This window comes from Phoca vitulina, unplaced genomic scaffold (genome assembly GCF_004348235.1).
Source record: "Phoca vitulina isolate PV1807 unplaced genomic scaffold, GSC_HSeal_1.0 scaffold5, whole genome shotgun sequence".
NCBI lineage: Eukaryota > Metazoa > Chordata > Mammalia > Carnivora > Phocidae > Phoca > Phoca vitulina.
In genome coordinates, this window is record NW_022589708.1 from 65,262,825 (window position 1) to 65,285,507 (window position 22,683).

Sequence of the window (22,683 nt, forward strand, 5' to 3'; positions counted from 1 at the left end):
CCAATAGATTGTAAGAACTGTGACTTATCTTTGTGCCCCTGTGCTAAACTGGAGGTGGCACATAGTGGTTGCTCAATAGCATTTACTGAGTGAATAAATGAGTGAATTCCATCTGGTCCAATGTGCCCAAAATTGTCCCACTTAGCAAAGATGATCTAACATCTTCACAAAGATACTCATCTCTTCCACCAAAATAAAACAGAAACCAACTTTTATTTTACCCCATCTTTTTTTTTTTTTTAAAGATTTTATTTATTTGACAGAGAGAGAGAGAGCACAAGTAGGCAGAGTGGCAGGCAGAGGGAGAGGGAGAAGCAGGCTCTCCACTGAGCAGGGAGCCGGACATGGGGCTCAATCTCAGGACCCCAGGATCATGACCTGAGCCGAAGGCAGCCGCTTAACCGACTGAGCCACCCAGGTGCCCCTATTTTACCCTGTCTTAATAAAACTACTACCTTAGCTTTTCTTTTCTCAGTCAAACTTCGTGCAAGGGTGGATATACTCACTGCTTTGCTTTTAGTCTTAGATCTCTTTCAATTCCTTTCTGACCCCCAGCACTGGGCTCTGGCACAGTTTACTTTTTAATAGCCAAACATAAAGACTCCTTTTCAAACCTCCTGGTAGTGTAGACATCTCTGAGGCATTTCATATTGCTAACTATGCTCACTTTTTGAATATCACCCACCTCATGACTTCCATGCCAGTATTTTTTCCTGTTTTCCTATTTTTTAAGGGATGGCCTTTAATAATTCTCCTACCCCTTAAAAGTTGCTTTCTCAAGTTTTTATCATCAACTCTCTTACTTCTCTCTGTGTTCTTACTGAATGATCTCATTTACTCATGTCTTCAATGCCATCTCTAAGGTCACCAGCTTCAACTGTTCCTGTACTGGGAATTTTATTTATACCACCTACAGAAAGTCTCTACTTTTGTATCACAGAAGTATCTCAAAACAAACAAAAATGAAAATATGATCTTGTTTTTCCATTTCCACTTCTATTGTCATATCTTTCTTAATGGCAGAGTATATGTATTATTTATATTCAGTGTCTGTTATGAAAACTTTTAATGATCTTTATACCACAAAGATGATATGATTTTCACAATTTCCTCTATATTTATTTTAAAAATCACATGGAATGTAGGGTTGAGATAAAGGAGTTTCCATAATCTTTAGAAACCTTTTAATACTGGAGAAGCCCAGAATTTCCCATTATTCTTTAGCTTCTCTTATGCATACCACTTAAGGGCCTGGTTATAAAAGAGTTAATTGAGAATGGACTGTTCCTCTTATCTCCAAAATCAGTCATGAAATAAGAGGACAAATGCTCAAATGTTTGTATTTCAGGTCTCTGACTCATACCAAGTTTCTAAAAGGCAACAGATGGATCAACTGCCTAGAATGAAAGAGAAGCTAGTGAAAATGTAAGTCTAACTATATCTTTCGTTTCTAATTAATTATATTTGCATGTGAATGATACTGACAAAACAGGTGTCCATTATATTTTGGAAGTTGAACTTCTAGATTTTATAGCAACGATATAAAATAAAAAACAGATGGTAAAAGAACTTAAAGAAATTTATGCTCTCTATTCACTATTTATATACATTTTTGTAGATCCCAAGAATATGTTTTGTCTTCCAACAAGATAAGTTCTTATTTTCTAAGCTAAAACAATACGCTACCCAAGAGAAGCCTAAATCTACACCATTAACAATATAAATACAATTAAATTACCAGCCTTAACTTTTTTACAGACGAAATATAGACATGAAATTAGTGTAGAAGACAGTGCAGCATCAGTGGAAAACTGTGTTTTCCAATGCAAACAAAAATAATTTAGGATGAATAAAGAACAGAGGAATGTTTTATGGATTTAGGAGGTGATATCTACACATAATTTTTCCTGTTCTATACTAAGTACAGAATAATTAGCCAAGCAATCCTTGTCTTATATAACCTTTTCTATGTAGGTGAATATATTCATATATAACTTAACAATATCAAAAGAGTAAACCAGGATATAAATTAGCGATAAGTCAGAATTCTTTTCAAATACAGGCATAAAAGGTATATGCAATATAGCAAGTGTTTTTGGTGGAGATTCATGGGATAGCAACATTTTGTCCAATATATGGCTAGATGGATAAAAGTGTGTTCTTCCTTGAGTAGTCATAAATATTTTAAATTATAACTTATTATCCTGTACATTTAATATCAATAGAAATATAGTGAAAACATTAAATTCTGGAAAATGACTTCCCTCTGAAAACTATTATACCTCTGTGCTGGGGGGCCCCAAGACCAATCCCATGTTCAGTGATTTGCTAGAACAGCACACAGGACTCAGCATATATTTGTGCATACAGCTTGGATGTATTACAGCCAAAGGATACAAAGAAAACTCATCAAAGGGAAAAGGTGTATGGGGTGAAGTTTGGAAGAAACCAGGCACGAGCTTCTAAAAGTCCTCTAGTGCAGTCACATAGGACACACTTTGCTCCTCCAGCAGTAGGTCGTGGAACAATGTGTGACAACACATGAAATTTGATCTTCCAGGGAAATTCATTAGATACTTAGTACCCACGTTTTTTACTGGGGGCCAGTCGTGTAGGTACCCTTTGCTTAGCACATACCAAATTCCAGACTTCCAGAAGGAAAACATGTTCACAGAAACCATATTGTTTGTACAGTTTAAGTACAGTAAGCCATTCTTTTTCATTTAAGGAAAATTTTATATCAGTGTAGGGAACTTTTTACCACTAAGTTCCCAGACACCAGCCAAGGGCCAACCTTGAAAGAAGGCCTTTCTAGTTTCAGGCTTGCTACAATAACTCTTTCTGCACAATCATCCTACATATTTCTTTTTTATTTTTACCATTTATCTTCCAATTAATATTTCTTTTTTATTTTTATATTTATCTTCCAATTATATTTTAGAAAGATAATACCTCTTTTATTCAAATTTGCTTAAATAATGGAGAAATATTTTGAAAATACAAATAAAACTCATTCTACTCATGTATTAACACACATACACATCTATATTATTATACTATAGGTCTGTTAGGGCAGTTTAGTTTTCCACTGATGCTGTTGTAGGTTGGATCTCTCCGGGAGCAGACTCTGAAATGGAAATCAGCATGTAGGAAGTTTACTCTTAAGCATTCTTAGAATGAGTACCTCGAGGAGAAGGGAAGGAAATAGATTTGGGCAGAGAGAATAGGGCTACCGTGCAGCTGCAGTCTCATGTATCAAGCTGATTCATCAGTGAATGAAGTATGGACTTTCTCTTCCTCTGATGGGGTGACCTACCCTGAGAATCAGAGCCCAGTTTGTCATATCCTTTCCAGGCCATGTTATAAATGGTTCTCATCCACATAACTGTCAAATTGGGCAAGGTGGTACTAAAAGACACTCAAGTAGATGACCTGGATGCCAAACCCATTCCTCCTTGCCCCCTGCTATATCATCCTGATGATCAGTTTCTCTTTAGGGCCCTCCATGCCTTAGGTCTGAACTGAGCTGGAGGTACTAGTGCATCACAAGATTACTGAGCAGGTATCCCAGACCACATCATCCACCTGCTCAGTAAGCTTGTCTGTGCCCTCTGGCACTGCACATGCTTGGTCTTGGATATGTCACTTCCATCCTTGGTAGAACCTAATGTTGAATACAGTGCCTGTCACTTCCATCTTTGGTAGAGCCTAATGTTGAATACAGTGCCTGGCATAAATAAATAGTACTAATTTATTTAATTTACTAATTTTTTAATGAATGCATGAGTGAATTAATGGTCATACAAATGGGAAAAAACCTCTCCACTTTCTGGAAATATTAATAAACCAAATAACTCAAATAATAGAAACATTTCTATATACCTATAACCTTCCAAATTAGGTATATATAATTGGTACTACTTTAAAGTATTGTTGTTCTGAGTTATTGCCTCAACTCTGGAACTTAGTACACTTTTTGATTCAAGTTTTAGTCTTTAAACCAAGTTTTAGTGTTAAGTACCTCATAGAGGAGGATATCCAAATGGCCAATGGACTCAAACACCATTACTTATTCAGTGGAATGCAAGTTAAAATTATGAGAGGCCACCACAAATTTTAAAGATTGATGATTCCAAGTGTTGTCAAAGATATGAAGTGTAAATTTATGCAACCACTTTGGAATAGTGTTTAGTATTACTTCCTACATTTAGCTGATCATATACCTACTCTATAACCCAACAGTTGGACTCTTAGTTATATACCTAACAGAATGTTGCATATATTTATACCAAAGAAAACCTGTGCAAGAATGTTCATAACAGCTTTATTCATAACAACCATAAACTGAATTCAAATATCTATCAGTAGTAGATCAGATAAAATTTTTTGAGAGATATATATTCATACATATATGATATTCTTATATAAAAACAAATATTCATATATTTATGAATAGTAACATGAATATATTATAAATATATATGAATAATAACAACAATAAAAACAAACTACAGTTCACACAACATCATGGATAATTATAACAGTTTTGTGGAAAGGAGGCCAGAAATAAAAGAATACATATAATATGATTCTATTTATATGATGTTCAAAGACAGGCACAACTAAACTGTGTTGTCAGAAGACAGGATAGTGGTTACCAATGGGAAGGAGAAGGGGAATGATAATTAGGAGGAGCACAAGGTCTTCCAATGTGATGGCAATGTTCTGTTTGTTGACCTGGATGTGGTTACATGAGTATTTGCTTTATTATAAAGCAAATCTTACATCTCTATTTTGTGCACTCTACTATATGTGGTATACTTAAAGCAATGTTTTAGAAATCAAGTTTTAGTGGCATTTAATGTTTGCTTTAGTTGATATTCTTACATATGCTAATGTTAAATATTGACTTATGGAGTTTTCCTATGTTCAGAATAAATGAGAGCATTAGAAAATACCCACATGGGGTACCTGGGTGGCTCAGTTGGTTGAGTGTCCTACTCTAGATTTCAGCTCAGGTCATGATCTCACCGTCATGAGATCAAGCCCTGCATCGGGCTATGCACTGGGCATGGAGCCTGCTTAGAATTCTCTCTCCCTCTCCCTCCGCCCCTCCCCCCACCCCACTCACATGTGTGCTCTCTCTCCTCTTAGAAAGAAAAGAAAGAAAGAAAGAAAGAAAAAAGAAAGAAAATACCCATTTGACTGTGATATACTATTAAAAAAATCTTTCAAAGAGGGGTATTGAATATTAGCTATTGCATATATTCCTACTTTGTGAAACCATAGTCACAAAATGAACAAGATATCTATACTGCTATTAAAAGATGTATTCTAGAGATCCTTACATATACTTATTTGAAAAAAGAATATGGGGCACATGGCTGGATCAGTCAGTGGAGCTTGCAACTCTTGATCTCAGGGTTTTAAGTTCAAACCCCACATTGGGTGTACAGATTACCTAAAAATAAAATCTTAAAAGGATGAATAAGAGATAATCATCTTTAAGATAAATAGGAGAAATCATCTCCTTAGGATGAGGTTTGGAAGTTGCCAAGTTAATAGGTAACCTTATGACTATGATTATGGCATGTATTAACTATAAAATATCATATTCCTTCAAGCAAAGACTTCAAAAGCTGAGACCACAAGCAGTGGTTCCTAAACGTAGAAAACCATAATTTTTTTTTTCCTTTAGTGTGAACATCCTCTTTTTTTTTCTCCTTTGAAGTGTTCTAGAGTGATTAAAAGCTCTAAAGAAGAAAATAAGACAACCCTTAGTGCCCTAGAATCACAGGACCTGAGGGAAATTGATTCTGGGACTCATTAAGAGACAGATTGTTTAGGGAACCCCCTTTTGATAAGAAAAGCAGCTAGAGTAGAGAAAACACAACCAAAATATCCAACATTAAGGGAATAATTCAGTTAACTATGATGATATTATATATAAAGTTACAAAAAATTACATTCTAGGAAAATATATAATTGACACAGGAAAATTTTTACCTATAGTAGTAATTAAAAATTATAATACAAAATAGTATAGTGAGATTATGGATAATTTATATTTTCTGGTATTTTCTATAAGAATATGTGTACTTTTAACACAACTTATAGAGCACCCAGCTCATAAAGGGCATTCAAGATATGGCACTGTTTTTATAAGGTTCCATTGGTTCTACTAAGGGAAGAACAACGAAGATTTTAAATAAACATAGAAAAAACCTAAACCTTGTTAACTTCATTTGGGACTAGATGTATATAGGAAGTCAAGGTAATTATTTATGGGATACTTGTGTCTAATTGCTTTAGTGTTTCCATTTGTTTTCCCATCTCACATTTAGGTCTTTCGTCCATTTTGAATTTATTTTTGTGTATGGTGTAAGAAAGTGGTCCAGTTTCATTCTTCTATATGTTGGGTTATCCAAAATTTACCCTTTTAAAGCGAAACTCATTGCTTTTTGGTGTATTCACAAAGTTGCACAACCATCACCGCTATGTGCTTAAAGAACATTTTCATCTCCCTCCAAAACCCCTTTATCCATTAGCATTCACTCTCCATTCCTCCCTCCCCCTAGCCCCTGGCAATTGCTAATCTACTTTCTGTCTCTATAGATTTATTTATTCTTGTTATTTCATATAAATGGAAACAAATAATATGTGGCCTTATGTGCCTTTGTCACTTAGCATAATTTTTCAAGGTTCATTCATGTAGGAGCATATATCAGTACTTTATTACTTTCTGTGGCTGAATAATATTCCAGTTCTTGGATCTGTCACATTTTGTTTGTCCATTAATCAGTTGTGGACATTTGGGTTGTTTACACCTTTTGACCATTGTGAATAATGCTGCTATGAACATTCTTACACAAGTTTTTGTGCATATATGTTTTTAATTCGGTTTGGATATATGCCTTGGAATGGAATTGCTGAGTCAATTGATAACTGTTTTATCTTTTTAAGGAACTGCCAAACTATTTTCCAGAGTGACTACACCATTTTATTTTCCCTTTAGCAATGTATGAGGGTTCCAGTTTCTCCAAATCTTTATCAACATTTGTTATTGTCCTTTTTTTAGCCATCCCAGTACTTGTGAAGTGGTATCTCATTGTAGTTTTGATTTGTACTTCCCCAAAGACTAACGATGTTAAGCATCTTTTTGTGTACTTGCTTTCCATTTGTATATCTTCTTTGGAGAAATGTCTGTTCAAGTCATTTGCCCATTTTTTAAAAGATTTTATTTATGTATTTGAGAGAGAGAGAGAAAGAGAGCACAAGCAGGGGCAGTGGCAGAAGAGGAGAGAGAAGCAGTCTCCCCACTGAGCAGGGAGCCCAAAGCAGGGCTCCATTCCAGGACCCTAGGATCATGACCTGAGCTGAAGAGAGACACTTAACCTACTGAGCCACCTATGCACCCCCTTTTGCCCATTTTTAAATTGGGTTGTTGTCTTGTTGTTGTGTTATAAGGGTACTTTATATATTCTGGTTACTAGACTTTATCAGATACATGTTTTGCAAATATTTTCCTACATTCTTTGTTGTTGTTATTTTTTCTTTCTTGATGATGTCCTTTGAAGCACAAAAGTTTTGATTTGGATGAAGGCCAATTGACCTTGGCTTCCTAGGATTTTTTGCCTAATCCAAGAGCACAAAGATTTATACATATGTTTTCTTCTAAGAGTTTTATAGTTTTAGGTCCTTTTTGATTCATTTTTTTTATGATTGCTTTTATTTATTTTTTTTAATTTTATTTTATTATGTTATGTTAGTCACCATTGATTCATTTTTGAGTCAATTTTTGTATATAGTGTGAGACTGGGATCCAGTTTCAGTCTTTTGCACGTGTCTATCCCATTGTCCTAGCACTATTTGTTCTAAAGACTATTCTTCTCCATTTGATTGTCCTTGCACCCTTTTAAAAAATCAACCATAAACATACAAGTTTATTTCTAGACTCTCAGTTCTACTCCATTGATTTATAAGTCTGTCCTTATGCCAGTGCCGTGCTGTCTTGATGACTAGGTTTTCACTAAGTTTTGAAATAAGTAAGTGTGATTACTCCAACTTAATTCTTCTTTTTCTTCCTCTTTTTTTTTTTTTTTTTTAAGATTTTATTTATTTGAGATAGAGAATAAGAGCATGAGCTAGGAGACAGAGGGAGAGGGAGAAGCAGGCTCCCCACTGAGCAGGGAGCCCTATGCTGGGCTCAATCCCAGGACCCTGGGATCATGACCTGAGCTGAAGGCAGCCCCTCAACTGAGTGAGGCACTCAGGTGCCCCTAATTCTTCTTTTTCAAGATTGTTACGGTTATTCAGAGTCCCTTTAATTTCCATATGAATTTTAGGGTCAGTTTTTCAACTTCTTCATAGGAATACCACAAAGCTGGTGAAAGAGGGCTAGGGGAAGTTAAAATGCTACAAAGTTCAGTGTTTTTGCTGAGTTTCAGCTCTGTGTGTGTTGGGGTGTGGGTGTGGTGTGTGATGTGTTTAATAAATTCTCCAGGATTGCTTCAAGTCCTTGGTTAATTTCCAGAGCCCAGAAAAAGTTGCTTCTGACCATTTTTGCCAATTTTTCCATTGCTTTTATAGAGGAAAGAATTTTCTAAAATCGTTCTGTCATTTTTCCTGACATCACTCCCTGAGTAAAATATTTTTGAAAAGCACCTTGCAGGGAATTGAAGCTGACTCTACTCTTAAGTAAGAGTGTGGGGAAGTTGGCTTTATAAAGATATGTAAATCAATAAAGGAAAGATGGTCCCATGGAAATCCAAGAACAGGAATTCCAATATAACTGAGCCCACAGATATTAAAATAAGTTCAAGGAAGCTTTAAAATCTGAGCAGAACTTCATAGTTCTTCACTTTAGTGGTCTGCCATACAGAAAAGTAGTTAAAGGCATAGACTTTGAACTCAGCCGTTCTGGATTCAAATTCTAGATCCACTTACTAACTGTATAACCTTGTTTTTCCTCATCTATTTAACAGGGCTAATAATAGTATGTACATCATAGGGATTTTGTGAGGTTGATATGGATCAGTTAATAAATAGAATTTAGAACAGTTCCTGACATAAATTATGTGCTTTAAAAATGTTGCTGTTATTACTTCAACTAGTTCAGTCTCTACTTCACTTTTCTTCTCATTATCAACTGCCATCATCACTCTCTATATCTTTTTAATATCACAGACCTTGGTATATCTTAGTTTTAATTTTATTATAATTTTAGGTAACATACTTTGGCTTACTCATGGATCCTGATTTCTTTATTCTCTCTGCCCTACTTTGTGGCTTCTCTCTATTTTCTTAGCTTTAATTCATATTTCCAGAGGGAGTATCAGAATGGTCTATCTCATCCCTCTTTGGTCAGAGCTTTTTACATTAGGCCACTTCATGGACTCCTTCCTGGCCTTTGGATTATCTGCCCTTGAGTTGGTTTCCTCTCTATCTGTAATGAGATAATATGGTATAATATATGGCTGTTTAGGATGGTACAATAAGCATATGATGTTTTTGTTGTACACAATGATGACTGAAAAAATAATGATTAACACTTCTTTTATTTCAGGGGAAGATATAATCCAGTTAATCGGAAGATAATGAATGCCAAGAGAGGACCAGTAAAAAAGATTACGAGATCAAACCATCTTCCAAAACTCAATCTATAATTCTAGAACTGGGTGGATTTCTATTTCTTCCCTCTTTTCATCTATAATATTCAACTTGTGAAGTTAATGTTGAACACATTTTTCAGGGAATGAAATAGACAAGAAAGAGCTATCAAACTTCTCTTTAGCTCCTCTTCCAGAAGTTTGTTCCTTTGTCTGTATGAAAGTAATTTTTTAAGTGATCCTAAAATATCTAATAGCATTGCTTATGATTTTAAAAATATCCTAGAAAGCCTGAAGGTTGGCATTATTACACTTACTTTATTAATATATCCATAATCTGTGCTGATAGTAACAGTGCTATTATATTTGGTTTCTGTCAGCTGTTATCTGTCAGCTAAAAATGAATTCGTCAAAACATTTTGCTCTTATAGGCCATATCATGTTCAGGTCTTTTAAACCTGGTTTAAACAAAACTACAAATCAGATGGATTTTGATTTGAACTATCATGGTGTTATGGAAATAGCCTTCAATCAGTAATCAGCTTGGTTATAATTTCCACCCTGCCATGAACTTAGGAGGTCTTGGGCAGGTTCCTTCATCTCATCTTTATTTCCCACATCTATAAAATGATGGAGGCAAATGATATAACTTCTAAGGTTTGTACTTTGCTAGAAAACCAATATTTATTCAACTACAAGGTCCCACTACTTAGCACATAGTGATTTAAATCATTTTATGATGTTTCTTAATTCATAGTGGTGGCCTAATTCTTTAGACCAAACATTGCAGTGTTCACAATACTTAAGTCTCAATGTGGAGACAGAGTGAGGAGAGGAGAAGGGTTTGATATAATTTATTGAATTTTTCTATTTATGTTTAGGTTTTGTAACTATTATCTAGGTTTGGAACATACCTATGATTTATTTGCCCAACTTAATAAGTAAAATTATTGGACTTTATATTTCCAGAAATAACTCACAGCTAACTTAGTTTCCAGCTAATGGTGTTCTCACCTTATATCTGGAACTAAAACTTAACTTCTATTCAGTATCAACAGTAATGAATACTAAATGCATTTCTATAATAACTCTTATAGATATTCACTTTCTTTTTCTAAGGAAGAATTCATAAATTTCATATAGACAAATAATTCTTATATGTAGCTTTATAAAGTATACAGAAAAACATAAAATAACTTTCCATATATTATTCCAAATGGGAACTATTTGGAAATATCTCCCCTGTTCTTTTTTTTTTTTTAAGATTTTATTTATTTATTTGAGAGAGAGAGAGTGAGACAGGGGTGAGGGACAGAGGGAGAAGCAGAACCCTCGCTGAGCAGGGAACCCAATGCGGGGCTTGATCCTGGGACTCTAGGATCATGACCTGAGCCGAAGGTAGGCACTTAACCAACTGAGCCACACAGGCGCCCCTATCTCCCCTGTTCTTAAGCTAACTACGGAGATCAGACACCGTGACCCATATTATTAAACAAATACTAGATTTTTAAATCTTATACAGTCTTTCTTAGCATTAGCAGCAAACTGATGACTTAAATTTTCATAATATTTATAATCACAGAGTCATCACTGAAAAATAAATTTATTTCTATCATACAGAGCAAGCCATTGTGAGGATTGGATTTGGAACATTTAAATTTATTTCCATCACTAGGATGGGGTATTAGTTGAATATCTTACTATGGGGACTCTGTCATGTTTAAGTATTAGCTCTGCAGGAGCTACTCTGGGATACTTTACAATGACAGTAAAGGCCTGTCTTAAACAGAGGGATAGGGTAGCATAAAGAACTGATACGGGGGACTCTCTGAGTTCTACTACCAGCTTTGCCACTTCTAAACTTCTGACATTGAGTAAGTCATTTTTCATTGCCTCACTTTCATCATTTATAGAATTGGGAATAAATTTCTGTGCAGATCAAGGATACTACATATTTATTTGTTTACTTTTTTAAACCCTATTTCTAAAAAGGATTGTTAGCTTTTTTTTTTTTTAAAGATTTTATTTATTTATTTGACACAGAGAGAGAGAGAGAGGAATCACAAGTAGGCAGAGTGGCAGGGAGCGGCAGAGGGAGAAGCAGGCTCCCCGCTGAGCAAGGAGTCCGATGTGGGACTCGATCCCAGGACCCTGGGATCATGACCTGAGCCGAAGGCAGACGCTTAACAACTGAGCCACCCAGGCGCCCCAGCTTTTTTTTTTTTTTAAAGATTTTATTTATTTATTTGACAGAGAGAGACACAGCGAGAGAGGGAACACAGGAGGGGGAGTGGGAGAGGGAGAAGCAGGCTTCCCATGGAGCAGGGAGCCCGATGCAGGGCTCAATCCCAGGACCCTGGGATCGTGACCTGAGCCGAAGGCAGACGCTTAACGGCTGAGCCACCCAGGCGCCCCAAGGATTGTGTTAGCTTTTACTAAATGTAGAGGTATAAAAACAATGGTCATAAGATAACAGATAAAAGTTAATGTTTTGTAAGAATTCCCAACTAAGAAAAGCTCTAGCTTTTAAGCTTTCTAGCAATCATCACAAAGAAGGAATGAATTATACAGCTCTCATTTGTTTTGTAGAAGGAAGAAACAAGTAGAGAAAAAGTTTTACCTAATTCTGAGCTTTAAAGATAATGTATCATGTGAAGTTTTATAAGAAAATGTAATTATTTATTGAAATAAGCAGTGCAAAAATGATAGCTTGGGGTTTTAACACTGAAATATGTATAAATAGTGTTTTTTTTAAAAGAGTTTAGAATTCATAAAGCAAAATATCAGTAAACAATATATTTCAAAATTTTAATGTTCTAAATATATTACAAAATATCAGTATCATTTATAAATACAAACGTTGCTATAAAAAAGGCAGATGATGGTGAGTAAAAACAAGGTTGTGGAGAAATTGGAGCCCTCATATACTGCTGGTGGGAATGTAAAATGGCATAGCCACTTTGAAACAAAGTTACCATATTTCAATTCCACTCCTAGGTATACATCCTAGATGAAACCTATGTCTACATAATAGGTCTAAGTAATGAAAACCTATGTCTACATAAAAATGTGTATACAGGGACGCCTGAGTGGCTCAGTTGGTTAAGCGTCTGCCTTTGGCTCAGACGCTTAATATGGGATCGAGCCCCATGTCAGGCTCCCTGCTCAGCAGGGAGTCTGCTTCTCCCTCTCCCTCTGGTTGTGCTCTGTCTCTCTCTTTTTCAAATAAATAAATAAAATCTTAAAAACACACACACACACAAAAATGTGTATACAAATGTTTATAGCACCATTATTTATAATAGCTAAAAAACTGAAACAACCCAAATGTCCATCAACTGATGAATGGACAAACAAAATGTGGTATATCCAAACAATGGGATATTACTCAGCAATTAGAAAGAATGAAGTACTGACATATGCTACAACTTGGATGGACCTTGAAAATATTATTCGAAATGAAAGAAGCCAGTCACAAGAGATCATATATTATATAATTCCATTTATATGAAAAGTCCAGAATAGGCAAATCCGTATAGACAAAAAGTAGGTTAGTAGTACTTGCCAGAGGCTGGTGGGGCTGGGGGAAGGGTGGGTGATGGGAAATGACTTAATGTGTACAAGGTTTCTTTTTGGGGTGTAATGAAAATGTTCTAAAATTAATTGTGGTGATGGTTGCACAACTCTGTGGTATACTAAAAACTGAGCACTTTAAATGAGTTAGTGCATGTTATATGATTTGTACCTCAGTAAAGTTAGTAAAAAAACAAATGTTAAACATGCTAACATTTTATTAGCAGATAAATTTTAATGAAATGTTATTTGATCTTCCTCAGAAGATGTGATCTTAAAAATTAAGATGCATCATCATTTGGTGCTATTGTTGGGTGAAGAGCATAATTTTCCAACTAAAAAACTTTCAGATACTACACTAGTCAGAAAAATAATGAGGATTAAGGTCTGCTTCCCAATATTTCCTTGACTTCTTTTGAATAATTTCATCTCTTGCTTGATAACCTTGTGGAGATATTTATAAAACACCTTTTGATTTTTGATTAAGATTAGATTTTTTAAATTTATAAAGTGCTATGTAAATTTTGTTTTGAAGAAATTATTTCTGGTTTCATCATCTTCATTAGTTTTATCATGTGCAGCTAGACATTCCAAAGCAGAGTTATCTATTTCAGTTTTAGTACCATGATACTTGTATTCTACTGGACAAGAAATTCTTTATTTTGGACTAAAAACTATCCATGTAACAGAATCTTATCAATAACACTGTGGTTTCTTTTTTGTTATGTGCACAATAAGTAAGGACTTATAGACCACATATTGTGTGTCTTTTTTTTCATAAATTGAGTAGATGAATTATAGATATTTATTTCAAGATATAAATGCTTTAGATTTTTAAAAAATACCAGAATAACAGAATTATGACAACAATGATGCTAGGGTTTTGGTATTTAAAAAGCACATAATGGGGCATCTGAGTGGCTCAGTCAGTTGAGCAGCGGACTCTTGATTTCAGCTCAGATCATGATCTCAGGGTCCTGAGATCTAGCCCGGTCTTGGGCTCCGCCCTCAGCACAAAGTCTGCTTGTCCCTCTCCCTCCCTGTCTGCCCCTCCATGCTCTCTCTCTCTAATAAATAAATAAATAAAATATTTTTTAAATAAATAAATAACAAAAAGCACAGAGTATACCAGAATACTAAAACTCTTGTTAAAATCACTAAACATGATTGAAGGATGAAAAAGTATCTTTAAAATAATAAAGTACTACTTAAATGGAAGATCATGTCATGACAGTCGGGCACTATTTTAAACACAAGTAGTAGATTAATCTGATCTATGAATTAGAAAAATTTTGAATTTATAGAACATCCTTTTAATTTTATCAAAGCAATTTCTTAGATATTATCTCAGTTACAGGGAAAGTCTTATTATCTGAAGAACCACCCAACAGTGAGTTTATCATTATTGGGAGTGTTCAAGGCTAGGAGACCCTTTGTCAGGGATATCATAGAAAGGATTCCTACAGTGGGTGGAAGTTGTATTCATTTGACTGCCAATATCCCATCTGTGATTCCCTGCTCACTTATCAGATAAGGAAACGAGACAAAAAAAATCACTTCCTAAAATATGATTGTATTATATAGGCTGTAAATATGGACTTTCAAAAACATTGCTTTACCAGTAGCCACAACTAACAAAATCAGCTATAATATTATTAATGGCCATTTGTTAAAAGTAATCCAAAAACAGTTACAGTTTTTTACCTATAATAAGCAGTGGTTTTCAAAAAGATAATTTTCAATGCTAATACATCTGAAGTTAAAAAGTTCTAGTATATTGCTGGTGAGGTTATAAATTAATATAATTCTTTTGGAAAACAATTTGATTATGTTCTCGAATAGCCTTAATGTTCATACATTGACTCAATAATTCTATTTCTAATAATCTGTTCTAATGAAAAATTGTACATATAGAAAACATAGGAGGACAATTGTTTTACCAGCATTTATAATTCCAAAAAATGGAGACTTCCTCAATGTACAATTATATGCATAAGTGGATTGTGATTCATCCACATGGTTGATTATTATGCAGCAATCAGGACTTTCTATCTTATATTGAAATTATTTCACCTCACATATTACCTGCATTTGAAGCACTTCAGTGTCATTTATCTCCAGCACTTAAATGAACAATCTTATTCATCATTTGTCACCAGCTAGCTTAGTGCCTAGTATATGACAGGTACTTAATACATTTTGTTTAACTTAAATGAATGTTTGCAAAACAGAGTTTATAATATCAGGGGACGACTTAATACTAGGACGTTAACACGATGTTACAAAGTGATACAAAATCATTGATTTTAACTATTTAAACATATCTGTAGGAGAGGGTTACAAAAAGGGGACTTTACTGATGCCAAAATATGTGTTTCTATTCTACAAATTTACTGTCCAACTCTACAGAGGAAGGTGAGTTAGGCTCCAAATGGTGATCTAGCAAAAGCGGGGAGGGAGAGGGGGAAACCTATGGAGTAGAAGGGAACATACTTTAACACACTAACTTAGGAAAGCTTGCTTAACTTCCTGTCACGGTTTTACTTTGTAGAATGAAGATAGAAAAAATTGATTTCAAAGGTGGCACAGAAGGGGGGTATAAGCCTTTTTATTGCAACAATTCTGATATGTTAATGTAATAAAAACAAGCAATAGAAATTACAGAACATCATAAGGTACCTAGAAAATGTATATTGACTTGCCAGTGTGTAAATAGTTAAGAAAGTCTTTGAAAGTAGCTGACAGCACTAGAATAATTTGTCTATATAATGTTAAAGGAACTGAGGCAAAGAATAAGTAAATAGTGGGAAGAAGTCAATGAAGTAACCACTCTAGGATTTAGAAGCTTTCAAGGAGAATATTTTCCTTTATCTCTATCCTTTCCTTTTCCTTCTCATTGCTACAACTTAGTTAAGCCTTTATTATAGCCAGTTAGCTTGACAAAGGAGAAAAAGGTGGTAAAAATTTCATACGAGGGTGTTGAGAGTCAGTTAATAACACTTACTGCTGATAGACATGGAGAATCCTTTAATCTTCCTAACTAGAATTGACCTCTTTAGTAACTGAACTCCTATGATTAACTCCCTTGCTTATGCCACTTTTGTGGCTCTAACCACCTTCTATCCTAAATAATAGGTTTATTTTGTTGTATGCTTTGCATGTCTTTTCTGTTACAAGAGAGTTAGCTTCTAGCGCAAGTTTTGAGTCAGGGCAGGGCAGGGTGTGGGTAGGGCCATGTCTTACTCATCTTTGTATCTCCATCAGAACTTAGCCCAGGGACATGCATATTTTTGACACTCAGTAAATATTTGGAATGAAAAGGTGGATCTAAACATAAGGTAAATGTTCTATAAGTACTCTTAAGCACATAAGGAATTAAAAAGACTTGTAGTGTATAAAATGTAAGAACGATATGGCAAAATATGAACTAACATCCCAAGGATCAAGTCCTTGAGAATAGGAACCCTAGTTTGAGAGTAACACTTATAATGATAACCTGCCAAGAGCTAGAGTTAAATGAGAAACATGGGGGCATTGCACTAAAAGGATTTTTTTAAAAGATTTTATTTATTTGACATAGCACAAGCAGGGGCGGCAGGAGAGGGAGAATCAGGCTCCCTGCTAAGCTGGGAGCCCGCCACAGGGACTCGATCCCAGGACCCTGGATCATGACCTGAGCCAAAGGCAGATGCTTAGCTGACTGAGCCACCCAGGCGCGCTAGTCTATAACATTTTTTTATGTCACCTAAATAAATTTTTCTCTCCTTAATCACTAAAACTTACACTGGATAAAATGACTAGACAGGGCTTTGTCTTGTCTTCCTTGGTGGGGAGGTAAATGTGTTCTGGGAAGAAAGGAACAAAAGGATATTTGGTGATCAAATTGATAGACTGTGGTAAAGATTGCTATGTGCTTACCAGACTTACCTTTTTTCTAATGGGACAGAACGAGGCCACATTTTCCATGTGTGAAACACACTGTCTACCAGTGCCTGGTGCATAAACTACGTTTTTTAGTGATATATTTGTGAAAAACACTATTTAGTAGTGAGTAATATGTATGCTGCCGTGTTTAGAAATAGTTGGGAAGTATTGTGTGCAGCTAGGTGTGACCTTGTGACTGACTTTAGGCCAATATAATCTAGGCATACACAATACATGTTGTTTCTGTGACTGGCCCATAAAAACCTCCCAGGTGATCATTCTTCGTTGTGCTCTTTGAAAATTTTGTTTCATGAGTGGACATCTAAGGTCGAGAAGTAAATGCCAAGGCTCCAGGGGATGGTAGAGCCATAGATGGAAGAAACTTGTGAATTATTGCATGTAGCAGATCCACTCATCTCACCTTGCTGACCCTCATTTGATTGTGGTGTATGTGAAAAGTAAATTCTTTTGTGAATGAGTGCATGTGTGTGTGCATGTCTTGTCACTGAGATTTGGGTTTTATTTGTTGAAACAGTTAGCTGTTGCTCACTAATATAGTACCAAACAATATTTTTTGTAAGGCTTACAGGTATTTGGATTTTTTTCTTTTCAGTAGATAATGATAGCGTTCTTTGAAACTCCATAGAGAGAAATTAAGCCATTCATTGATAGTAATGGCCCCTGGCCTGCCTGCATCATTGAGTCAAATTCTAGAATATCAATTGGTATTTTTTTTGAAGAGGGGGAGGGGAAGAAGGAGAGGGAGAGAGAGAATCTCAAGCAGACTCCATGCTGAGTATGGAGCCCGACATGGGGCTGGATCTCACAACCTTGAGATCATGACCTGAGCCAAAATCAAGAGTTGGATGCTTAACCCACTGAGCCACCCAGGTGCCCCTCAATTGATATTTTAAAATTGGTTCTAACTCAGTGTATTTCCAGCTTGCTGAACATAACTAGAATTTAATTTTTTTTTTTTTTTTTACTAAACAGAATCTCTTGCTTTTCCATCAGTGACTCTCTAGGAGATTGTTCTTTTAAGCCTAGTACAAATGCTGTACAGACTGATAGCCAAATACAGACTGTGCCCAAACATTAATGGAATGCACCAACCAATGCCTGAGAGGGGAAGGCTACCCATACTTACTTTTACTCAGAAAAGAAAGAATGCACGGCATCACTGGTCCATAGCATTTATGAAATCCTGTTGGGCAGATATGGTGAAAAAGCCCTCTTCCCTAGGAATGGGGGTAGGTTCCTTGATCAGACTCTGGTTTCTTTTTATTTCTCCTTGCAAACTGGCTAGTCATATCCTAAGCTCATCTTTTCTTCTGCCCTGTCAAAGGCAGTCAGTAACATGCATCACAAATCGTTAGTAGTAGGTTTTTGTGAACATCTTTCCTTGACCTACAGGTTTGGCAAGCACTTGGTCTGCTTTGTGTGACAGGGATGTCCAGGCCTCCTCTTTCACACATTGTCTGGCCTCCCACTGCAGATCTGCTAAGTTAATGCCACCCCACTTGCTTTATTTTAGTATTTTGTTAATGCAGCACCTAAATCCAAGTTATTCTGTATTATGACTATAAGAAACAATTCCAGACTTCAGAGGCTTAACACAAAGGTTTATTTCTCTCTCAGAACATAATCCATTTAGGTTTTAGTAGCTAAAAAAAAAAAAAAAATCAGTGGGTAAGTAATCTTTCTATCTTGGGAGAGAGAAAAGAGAAGGGGGATGGAAGAAGCACATAAATGATTTCAAAATTATTGGTAGTATCTGTTAGTTGGGGTCATATATATATAAATATCATATATACACATTTATATACTTTATATACACATTTATATACTTTATATTGTACATCTGTAATATATGTACTCTTGGATATGTACAAAATTTTCCATAATAAAAAATAGACTCCTGACTTTTAAATCATTAGTATATACCTAAGTATTCACAAGGAAAGTGTGAACTACATTTTTTTCTCCTTCACCTTATCCCCCACCTTCACATACAAGAGACTTCTCTCCTTTAAGACTGTCTGACCTGTTTGTATTATAGAAATTCCTCATGACTTCAAGTTGGTGGTCATTGTGACCAAAGAAAAACTAGTTATTTTGGAACTACGTGATCTGCCCTAATCAATAATCCCAGTGGGGGCTGCTTCTAAATGCTCTGCTGTGTTGGTACCCCAGGAGATGTCCTCCCACTTAATCAATGTGGCCAGCCTCTCTCTGAAGCTTGTGTGACAGAGCCCCCATCCAGAGATACAGTGTCACTTTGGTATAGCTCCACATTTCCTAGCAAAGACTTGTGGTTAAAAGGAGGCCTTTGCCTCATTTTAATTCAGTAACACCAACTCCTGTTTTTGAAAACAAATTGGTGTATTGGATGACGAGAAAACTGTCACCTCTTATTGCAGTCGATTGCAGGACATCACTGGAAGTTGCCATTTTCTGACCTTTATCACTGCCTGCTGGCAATGGTTCCTAACTCGTCGGGGAAAACATGTATTTATTGATCACCCTCTATATACTAGATACTAGGATATGAAGTCTAGTGAAACAACCTCTGCCTTAACATTCTACTGAAACACAGTTCTAATTGTTGAGCAGACGTGTAAGATGGAATTAGGAATTCTTTGAGAATTTTCTTTTTTTTTTTTTAAGATTTTATTTGTTTATTTGACAGAGAGAGACACAGCGAGAGAGGGAACACAAGCAGGGGGAGTGGGAGAGGGAGAAGCAGGCTTCCCGCTGAGCAGGGAGCCTGACGTGGGGCTCGATCCCAGGACCCTGGGATCATGACCTGAGCCGAAGGCAGACACTTAACGACTGAGCCACCCAGGTGGCCCGAGAATTTTCTTGTTGTCTTCCCAGATTACCCACAAAAGGAGAAGGAGAGAGGGTAGTGTGGGAGAGACCCCCGAGCCAGGGCAAAGGAGAATGCTCAGGGTAGGCGGTTGTCAGAACTGAACGCGCAGGTTGAGAGAACTGAGCCAGAGGTAGGAAGGAGGCAGGCAAGCAGGAGAGGCCCGAGCCTCTTGGACACAGGGATCACAGGACAGGTAAAGTTTTTAGACTGAGATCGGAATCAAAGAAGACCAGGGCAAAGATGAATTAGCAGTTGGGAAGGACCGGAGGAAATATCCAGGGGAGTTGCCAAATCAATGATCTGTGCTCACAAAGGTTTTCTGGCAAATACTGTCCTTAAGAAGTAGCTCAGGATGTCTTGAGGCTTCAAATGATTCATCCCATTGGCCCTGCAGTTCCAAAGAATGAGATTACTTGATCTGATTGTGGAGCTCCTACACTGGACACTGTTGGGGGGAATCCCAGGACATTATCAGGGAATAGAAACAAATCTAGTCCATGGGGACCAAGAACAGATGAGTGATTGCGGGGGGGTTGGCATGGTGGAAGGGGTTGACCACGAAGGCCCAGGAGGAGTGATGTTTTGGGGGATGATGGAACTGTTCTGTATCCTGTGTTGTTGGTGACATAATATTATGCATTTGTCTAAATTTACAGAATTGTACACCAAATACAACAGATTTTTTTTATTAAAAAACAACAAATCTAGTCAACTTGATTAAAAGCAGAATCTAGAAAACCAAATTGGGCAAGATAATGTGGGCCCTAATGCCACAGTGAGGAATGAGAATTTAATTTGATAAACATAGGAATCCTTGCACATTTTTTAATATGGAAAGGACAGGATTAAAACTGATCTTTCATCTTTCCTGTGCCACAACCAACACAATTTATACTAGTTCCAACTTTGAGATACCAAGCTTGTCATTTTGGTGCAAACAATATTTTTTTCCTTTCCTCCAAACCTTGTCTTTTTCTTTCCACTACAAAATGAGTGGCATTATGAAATAGAGGACAGGTCATAGGCAGCCAGAAAGACCTGAACCCAAGTCCACATATACCAGTCAGCTACTGAAGGAACTTTAACTCATGCATTCAAATAAGTGCCTGCTAGGAGCCAGGCTAAGGTGATGGCAGTGGATAGTACAGACAGATTCTCTGTCCGTGAGAGGGGAGAAAGGTAAGTAAAAACAAATACATACGCTATATAACATAGAAAAGTGATATAAAGAAAAATAGAGTAAGGGGTTAGATTCTGATAGGGAGTGCTTGAGGAGATGACTTCATAACAGAAACTTAAATGAAATGGAGCAATCTGGGGGGAAAACAGGTAAGAACATTCTAAGCAGAAGGAAGAACAAGGACAAAGCGTTGCTTTGCACTTACCTGGTATTCTCAGAAGCAGGCAGTGTGACTAGAGGTCTTGAAAGGTCATAAGAATGACAAGAGATAAGGTTGGAGAGGTAGAGTCAGATGATATAATGTCTTGTTGGACATGGAAAAGAATTGGGATTTTTTTCTGAGGGGATTTCGAGAAAGGGAGCTAGTATTTCAATTTATATTTTAAAAGATTATTCTGGTTATTCTATAATGGATTGCTTGAAAGGAGGAGGGGGACGTTGGCAAAAATGGAAGCAAAAATCACCTTCCTCAGTTAACATTATGAAAATATCGGGGCGCCTGGGTGGCTCAGTCTGTTAAGCGTCTGCCTTCGGCTCAGGTCATGATCCCAGGGTCCTGGGATTGAGCCCCACATCGGGCTCCCTGCTCAGCAGGAAGCCTGCTTCTCTCTCTCCCACTCCCCCTGCTTGTGTTCCCTCTCTTGTTGTCCCTCTCTCACTGTCTCTCTGTCTCTCTCTCTGTGTCAAATAAATAAAAAGAAAAAAAAGAAAAAGAAAATATTCGTGTTTATAATTCTATAATAGAACTTAATGGTTAGTCAAGTTAGGGTACACTCCTGGATTTAATATTCCAAAGATAGTGTAAGCATGGTGTTTAAAAGTGTAAGTATTTATTTTCTCCCAGGTTTTGACACCAAAAAAAAAAAAAAAAAAAAAAAAATGAGTTCAGTGCATTATTAAATGTAAAAAATTATTAGTAAAATGATTGCAATTAGTTACTTCTCTAGCTTATAACCACTCTGTGGCTATAGTCCTACTTATGAGAACATTGTTTGGGCCTCAGCATCTTTGAAAGGGAAGGGCAATTAGGTAATCTCTAGGGTCCCATGGAGTTCTAAATTTTTGTGTTTCTGAGAACAAGCCAGGTAAGCAATAATACTGGACATAGCTTTATATATATTAATTCCTGTAAAATAGCTGGATGGAAAAATTCCAATCATTTAAGCATACGTTCTTTACAAGAACTCATCTGAATAGACCATTATACTGTAGTACTTACAACCTATTCAGGGTTGTATGCATATTGTGAAAAATACACAATTGGAAGGGAAATAATGTAAAGCATATACTATGAATGCTAATGATCTTAAATGACAAGAAAACTGTATATTTTTAAAAGATTTTATTTATTTATTTGAGAGAGAGAGAGAAAGCACAAGTAGGGTGAGGGGCAGAGGGAGAAGGAGACTCTCCACTGAGCAGGGAGCCAGATGCGGGGCTCAATCCCGGGACTCCAGGATCATGACCGGAGCCGAAGGCAGACGCTTAACCCAATGAGCCACCCAGGCACCCCAGAAAACTATATT

General features: G+C 36.4%; 1 protein-coding gene across 2 annotated transcripts in view; it reads left to right on the top strand.

Annotated features, from left to right (window-relative positions):
* CCDC169 (coiled-coil domain containing 169) overlaps positions 1 to 10,923 on the top strand; it is a 48,288-nt gene extending 37,365 nt beyond the window's left edge. For both annotated transcript variants that reach the window (XM_032403185.1, XM_032403186.1), the window contains 2 exons: positions 1,349 to 1,425; positions 9,566 to 10,923. In XM_032403185.1, the coding sequence (XP_032259076.1) occupies positions 1,349 to 1,425; positions 9,566 to 9,665 (177 nt within the window). In that variant the 3' untranslated portion in view covers positions 9,666 to 10,923. The remainder of the gene's footprint in view (positions 1 to 1,348; positions 1,426 to 9,565) is intronic.
* Positions 10,924 to 22,683: the final 11,760 nt, after the last annotated feature.